We start from the raw sequence: 7,209 nt of genomic DNA, 5'->3' as shown, positions 1-7,209 counted from the left end.
ACACTTCCCAGGATTTACTTTGGCCACATATCTGCTTGAGAGAAGTTAGGTACAATTCCACATTAATATGCAAACTTTGCAGATGAGACAAAGGACTCCACAGCTATTTAAACTTCATTCAGTAAGAGCTCTCAGAGATAGGCCCATTTCCTGCAGTCTCTCTCACAACTAGATTTTGGATTCAAAATCTCTAGCCAACTTTGTGGGTAAAGTTTTGGATCAAGGCTAAGGCTGCATCTTATTTTATTTAAGCATTCTGCCCCTGCATGAGTAAAAGAGTGCTGGGAGCAGGGCTTTTAAGTGCTGTGCTTTCTCCAAGTTCTCCCCGGCACTCTGAGGCCCCACCATTTATTTTTAGAAAATAAATACAAGTACAAAATAAGGATCAGGGTTTTTTTAGTAGTTGGGTTTGACCATTAAACGCCAAACGCAGTTGGCTGAGGGGCTGCCGTGTAAGATTGTTTTGCTCCAGTCCCACACCCCTCCCCGGTGCCCGGGCTGCGATGCGAGACGAGGGCGATTTGCACAGGTGCTGAGAACACACGCCCCACGCTCCAGTCGCACGGATGCAGCCCTGTTCCGCAAGGGCTCAGCGTCTCTGGAGTTGACACCTCCGGAGCCGGCTGCGGGCACTGAGCTTCCCGCCCAGGAAGCCCGGAGCAGCCCGGAGGACAGGCTGCAGGTTCACTAGCGGGGGATGGGGCGCGGCTACCAGCGAGTGAGGCGCCTGGGGCCAGGCAGCATCTCACTCCCAGCTCTCGTCACAGCCTGGGCCCCGCCCCGGCCGGCGCGCCAAGGAAATCGGGATCCGGGCACGTGGGGAAGGAGGCGGCCGGCGCACCGCGGGGGGCTCCGAGTGCTGACTCCTGAGCGCCCGCCCCACGGCTTGACGCGAGGCTGCGCCGGGCCGTGCCGCGCGATGCGGTGCCTGGAGCGGCCACAGTGACAGGGGAACCCCACCACCTGCCGGAGCCAACAGGGGGACCGCCCAAACCCCGCCCCGTCCCCGTGGCCCCGCCCTTCGGCCCGCCTCTTCCCGGGGGGCGGGGGTACCTGCGTTGGAGGCGGTAAAAACATGGCGGCGCCCAGCGCGAAAGCGGAAGGCGGTCGGAGCGCGTGAGGGGGGGGCGGACGCAGCAGCCGGGGCTCCCGCGCAGGTAACACGATCCTTCCCTCCTCCCTCTGGTCCCCGCGCACAGACGTGGCTCGCGACGACCCCCTACTTCAGCATCGGCATAACGGCCCCGAGTCCATACCGCCCCCAAGCGACCTTCCCCGTAACGGCCCCAACCGTCCCTGAGCACCCAGCTCCCCCCATAATGGTTCCTTGTCCGAACCATCCCCTAGGCTGTAGCAACTCCCTATCCAGCACTGCAGCGAGTACCGCACCCCCACCCATAACCTAGACCTCTGTAAGTACTCATTCACCAAAGCATCTAACCCTAACACTGCCGCTCCAACCTAGAACCCCCATAACTACCTTGCAGAGTGTCCTCTTCCCAGAACTCCTACCCCACCCTAGAATCCCCATAACTACTCCCCAAAGCACTCCCATCCCAGAACCTTCCACCTGTAACCTAAAACCCCCAACCCTACCTTAGAACCCCCTTAACTACCACCTAGGGCATGTCCAAGCCCCCATCCTAACATAGAACCTCCTGTAACTACTTCGTCTCTAAAGCATCCCACGTCCTCTTCCATCACCACACTGGTGACAAGCACTGGTGTGTAGTTAACTCCTCTCTCCCAAGCTGCTCACTCAGTACAATGTGCTTTCCCACATCTGTGCACCACCCGAGGCGTGGCTTCACAAGGTTTTATCCTTTTTTGTTCAGAACTGAATAAAGAGAAAATGACTGTCAATGATTTATTAATCATCATTATTATTTGTATTACACTGCAATAAAATTATTTAGTTGGTGGGGGGGACTTCTGTTTTTAGCCCAATGAAAGATTGAGACCCTACTGTAAATTAAATCTTTCAGGAACTTGATTCCATTCATTCCACGCAAATGGTTTTGTCTCTTCTGAGTGAAGGATTCAACTGCAATAGGTTCAGTGGGAGGAACAAATTTGGGAAGCAGTAATGCTGAAGAAGACCACCCTTGGGGATGAGAGGAGAAAATAATTTGCAGTGCAACAGAGCAGCAAAAGTGGCCAATGTAGTTTTGAGCTGCATAGATAGAGACATCACATTGTGGAATGAGGTGGTGGTAATATACCACTTGGTTTTTATATAGCACTTTAGAAAGGAAGACAGTATCATTATACCCATTTTATAGATGGGGAAGCTGAGATGAAATATGTCCAAAGTCATCCAGAAGGTCAGGAGAACCCAGATCTCTTGAGTCCAGTGCTCCCTAGCCATTTTCTATATTAAAAAAACCTACACCTTTTACTGAAATGTTATACCACTACAACTTTAAAGGACAAACTAGGCCTAAGGATGGAGAAGAATTGGCATGGTGCAAGGGATAGCAGCAAGAGTAATGGGATGAGATTAAAAAGGGAAATTTAGAATGAATCTCAGGAAAATCTTCCTATCAGTGAGACACTCTATTTATTTATTTAAAGGCTGTGGAATATTCTCCTAATAAAAGTAGGAAAAGTTGTTAGCACTAGCAACAATCCTACACTGTCAAAAGAGATGGGCTAATAGGTCTTTACCATCTCTGACTTCTTTTCGTGATAACGGATTGAGAGCTCCAAAAGTGTGTGAAGAGAAGTTTCCATAACTTGCCCATTGTCTGAGCGAATTGGGGCTCATCATCATTATCTTTCTCATGACTTGTTGAACCACATCTGAAACTGAAGAGTTTAGTAGTAAGTTTTCCATCTAATGCCCTGCAGGGGAGTAACCAGAGGCGAATGTCAATCTGAAATCTAGTAACCATAGTCCACCCCCCTGGCTTTTCAGCAGTTACAAAACAATCTCAAATATAGTCAATTAATTTGTAACTCCCACCTTCCCCTGTCCTCATCCCAAATAACTATTAAAAAAAATTATAGCCTTTTCCAAATTCTGTTAGTGCAAATATCTGTAATCTCAGGGGGTTGATACTGATTTTTCTGGGAGATTGTAGAATGATTTCATCCCTTTAGGAAATAATCTAATACTGCCAAACTAGTTTCATGTTGGTGCCCCTCCCAGGGCCAGAGCCAGTTCTTTAAAGTTGACTGCTTTAAGAACCCACACTAGAAATAGAATGCAAGTACAATCTGAAATAAACAAATATTATTTAAACCATGCTTAATGTATGTTTCATTACAATAAAATTGTAGTACGGATTTCTACTGTAGTATTCATTGCTTGACCTTAGATTAAAAATTATGTTTTTGTATTTTTCAGAACAGCCATTGTATCCTAAAACATGCAGTCTGCTTGGCAGAGATTTGGAGTTTGTTCCTCATGTCTGAAAAGGCAGCTAAGTGACTTCATTAAATGGCAAAAGGGTTTGATTCCAGGATGGATCAGATCTATTTACAGTGAGACGGGGAAGTGGGAAAGAAACTATGGATTGGAAACAAGAAAGAAAGTTGAGAAGTGGTGGCTTCCAAGAATGAAGGAACAGTTTTGCAAAACTTCAGAAACAGATGTAAGCATTTTGAGAAACTTGAAAAATTCATATTTGATTTTTTTTCTCAAGGTGAAATATTTTTGAAAGCATCAGTCTGGAGTACTTAACATTGTTTAAAACATCTATATTATCCCCTACTTAGCAAAAATATATCCTGTAATAGACTATTTGAAAAAGTTATAATAAGAAAAGTGAATAAGGACACAATATGGCTAACAAAAGACAAAATAATTTATAAACATATGGCTCCTATTTAATAGCTTTCTTCTAAATAAAATATTCATTGGCAGTAAAACCAAAAATATTTGTTTGTTTTTTTAAAAATATAACTTTCATGCTAGTAGCAATAAAAACTTCCCGTGGTGCGGTGTAGTGGAAGCAATAGGATACCAACAGATAAATACAAATAAATCACTCTAGAAAGAAAAATGGATGACTTAAAATGACCAGCAATTAGAAGAACATTGAGAACACAGCTTTCCTGGTTATGGTCAAGAAAAAGCAAATAAATGTGGTAATTCATACAACAAATTTCTTTCCCCAACTTCTTAATAAATAATTACTCATTTTATAAGTCTATGTGTATTCAGACTATTCATGTTCAGATTTATTTAAATATATACAGATGTCATTCTAGGGTTTATGAAGTTAGTTTTTCATCACTTCTAGGATTAGTTTTACAGAGGAGGGGCGAGTAACATTTGTAAAGTAGTAAAGCTAACGAGAATAAGATGATTGTGGGCAGAGAGTCATGTAGCTTGCAATTCACAATTCACACAATGACCAAAAAAGCCCCTTTGGGATTTTTTTTTTTTTTTTTAAGGGGAAACTTCTCAGTACCATAAAAATGCCAATAAATTGGAGGGAAATCTGAGAAAAACAACACAAGTAATTATAGGGGTTGCAGAATTCATATGAGGAAAGATTTAAAAACTAAGGCTCGATTCTATAATCCGAGAACATGAATGCAGGAGTCCTCCCATGCAAAAAGGACTTTCATTGACTTTAGAGGGACTCTGCTTAGGAGCAGGGGTTCACCCATGGTGATTGGATTTCTAGGTTAGGACTTAAATGTGTACACGTTGGTAAAACGAGGACTAAAGCCCTGATTCTTGTAATTTCTACAGTGTGTGCTTAATAGTTCTGTTAATTTCACTGGGACTACTCACATATATAAAGATGGGTACATGTGTGTATGTAAGTGTTGCTGGATTGAGGCTGAAAGGTGACTGGTATAGGATGACTAGATGTTCTGATAAAATCGGGACTGTCCCGATTTTTAGGCATTTTGTCCCATGTCCTGATCGATGTTTGGTCGGGACGCAATTTGTCCCAATATTTCGCACTCCTGGTGTTTTTGTTTTTTTTCCTTTTGTTTTGTTCTGCTGGCGGGACTCTGCCTTTCTTTTTTTTTTTCCCCCTCTCTGCCAGCGGGACTCCGGGTTTTTTGTTTGTTCGTTTGTTTTTTTCTCTCTCTCTCTCTCTCTGCCAGCGGGACTCCATTTTTGTTTTGTTTTGTTTGTTTCCCCTCTCTGCCGGCAGGACTCCGGGACTCTGTTTTTTTGTTTTTTTTTTCACTGCCGGCAGGACTCCGGGAATCCGCACTTTTTTTTTTGCCGTGCTGGCGGGACTCTGCTTTTTTTTTTTTTGGCTCTGCTGATGGGCCTCTTTCCCCCTCCCCACCTCTCCCCGCCTGCATGTCCCAATATTTTCTTCATCCCATCTGGTCACCCTACTATGGTAACTGAATGCAACAGAAGACTGCCAACACTGATGCTATGTCTATACTTAAAATGCCATAGTTGTGCGTCAGTGTAGACACTCGCTGCAGTGAAGGGAGCAATTCTGTTGTCGCTGTAGTTAATCCACCTCCCTGAGAGGCAGTTGCTACGTCGACAGAAGAATTGTCGACCTAGGGCTGTCTACACTGGGGGTTAGGTTGGCATAGTTGTGTGTCTCAGGGGTGGGGATTTTTCTCAACACTGAGAGACGTAGCTATGTCAGTGTAAGTTTTCAGTGTAGAATGGCCCTAAACAGAGAGAGGATTGCTTAGCGTGGTACTAGTACAAGGTAAAATCAAATGAGTTATATTTTAGGCTGACTATGAGAGAGTTTTCTTAAAAGTGCTATCTGTTCTGCTGAGAAATAATCACCCAGAGGAAAGGGCAGAAACTTCCATTGTTTGAGGGTTTTTTTTAAACTGGCTTGGACAAAGCACTTAAAAAATACTGGTAAGAATCAATCCTAGATTGTGAGCAGAATGGTTTAGGAAGCTAAGACCCTATTTTCCATAGCTCTGTGATTGGAAAATACTTGAGGGTCTCACCCATGAGGGAGCCATTTTTAAAGTAAATCATTTCCCCTGAACACTTTAAAAAAAAAAAATAACAAAAAATGGAAAAAACCCTTTGAGATTATAAAATTTGTAAGGAATCGGTTTTCAAAGAGCAGTTTGGTTTCACTGACCAGCTGCTAAATGTGTTGTCCCACTAATGTGGCATGTTACATTTGTATTTAAGGAAGCTTGTTTCTTAGTGGTTTCTATAATTGAAAGCATCCCAGGAACAATTAATGTCTTAAAAATAAAAATCCTCCCCACTTTGTGAAGATATTTGAATAACAATTTTAGTATACTCTGTCTCTAATACAATTCCATGCAGGGACGGCTTCAGGCACCAGCGCACCAAGCATGTGCCTGGGGTGGCAAGCCACGGGGGGCGGCCTGGCGGTCGCCATGAAGGTGGCAGTCAGGCTGCCTTCAGCGGCATGCCTGCAGAAGGTCCGTCGGTCCTGCGGTTTCAGTGGCAATTCGATGGCAGGTACGTCGAAGGCGTGGGACCAGTGGATCTCCCACAGGCACGCCGCCGAAAGCCGCCTGACTGCCGTGCTTGGGGTGGCAAAATACATAGAGCTGCCCCTGATTCCAGGTTTCTTTTTCACTCTTATCTATGTTCAGTCACGTACCTATAATCTCTCATTCTTCCTTCTCATTTGCTTCTCGTCTCCGCCTACCTGTCCTTCTGCAGGCAGAAAATAGAAGTCATTATATTGTCACAAAGATAGAGAGGTGACCTGACTTGCATGAAGAAGGAAAATAAGATGAGAATTGTGTGTGCATGCCAGGGAAAGAATTGGTTTAAATGCATGCCTTTTTAGTATGAGACAACAATCTAGAAAGCATTCATAAATATGCAAAACTCAGAATTATTTTTAATATTTTTGTTCCATTCCTGGTGTTAATGTGACATTTAATAAAATCCAGTGTTAATGTGCTAGTTGTCTGTACTACCCCAGTAAACCATTTTGATTCTCTTTAGTTTTGCTGGGGAAACAAAAAAAAAATCTGTAGGGGAAAATATGTTTGGAAAAGAGTGTTTGTTAAATAGGAATACAGAGTAATATGCATAGTACAATAGAACGGCAGAGTTACGAACACCAGAGTTATGAACTGACCGATCAACTACACACCTCATTTGGAACTGGAAGTATGGAATTAGGCAGCAGCAGAGACAATGATACTATGATAGCTTTTAAAAAAATACAGTAGAACCTCGGAGTTACAAACACCTTGGAAATGTCAAATATAGTACAGTACTGTGTTAAACATAAACTGCTAAAAAAAAAAAAGGGA

The 7,209-nt window shown here is 43.6% G+C and overlaps 1 protein-coding gene across 2 annotated transcripts in view; it reads left to right on the top strand.

Annotated features, from left to right (window-relative positions):
- Positions 1–1,055: 1,055 nt before the first annotated feature.
- LARS2 (leucyl-tRNA synthetase 2, mitochondrial) overlaps positions 1,056–7,209 on the top strand; it is a 128,302-nt gene continuing 122,148 nt past the window's right edge. Inside the window, exons 1-2 of one of the 2 annotated variants that reach the window (XM_032803182.2) lie at positions 1,056–1,157; positions 3,350–3,596. In XM_032803182.2, the coding sequence (XP_032659073.1) occupies positions 3,372–3,596 (225 nt within the window). In that variant the 5' untranslated portion in view covers positions 1,056–1,157; positions 3,350–3,371. The remainder of the gene's footprint in view (positions 1,158–3,349; positions 3,597–7,209) is intronic. The other variant, XM_032803185.2, reaches the window with a different exon arrangement.

The sequence above is a fragment of the Chelonoidis abingdonii genome, chromosome 2 (genome assembly GCF_003597395.2).
Source record: "Chelonoidis abingdonii isolate Lonesome George chromosome 2, CheloAbing_2.0, whole genome shotgun sequence".
NCBI lineage: Eukaryota > Metazoa > Chordata > Testudines > Testudinidae > Chelonoidis > Chelonoidis abingdonii.
This window is presented reverse-complemented; position numbering and strand designations above follow the sequence as displayed.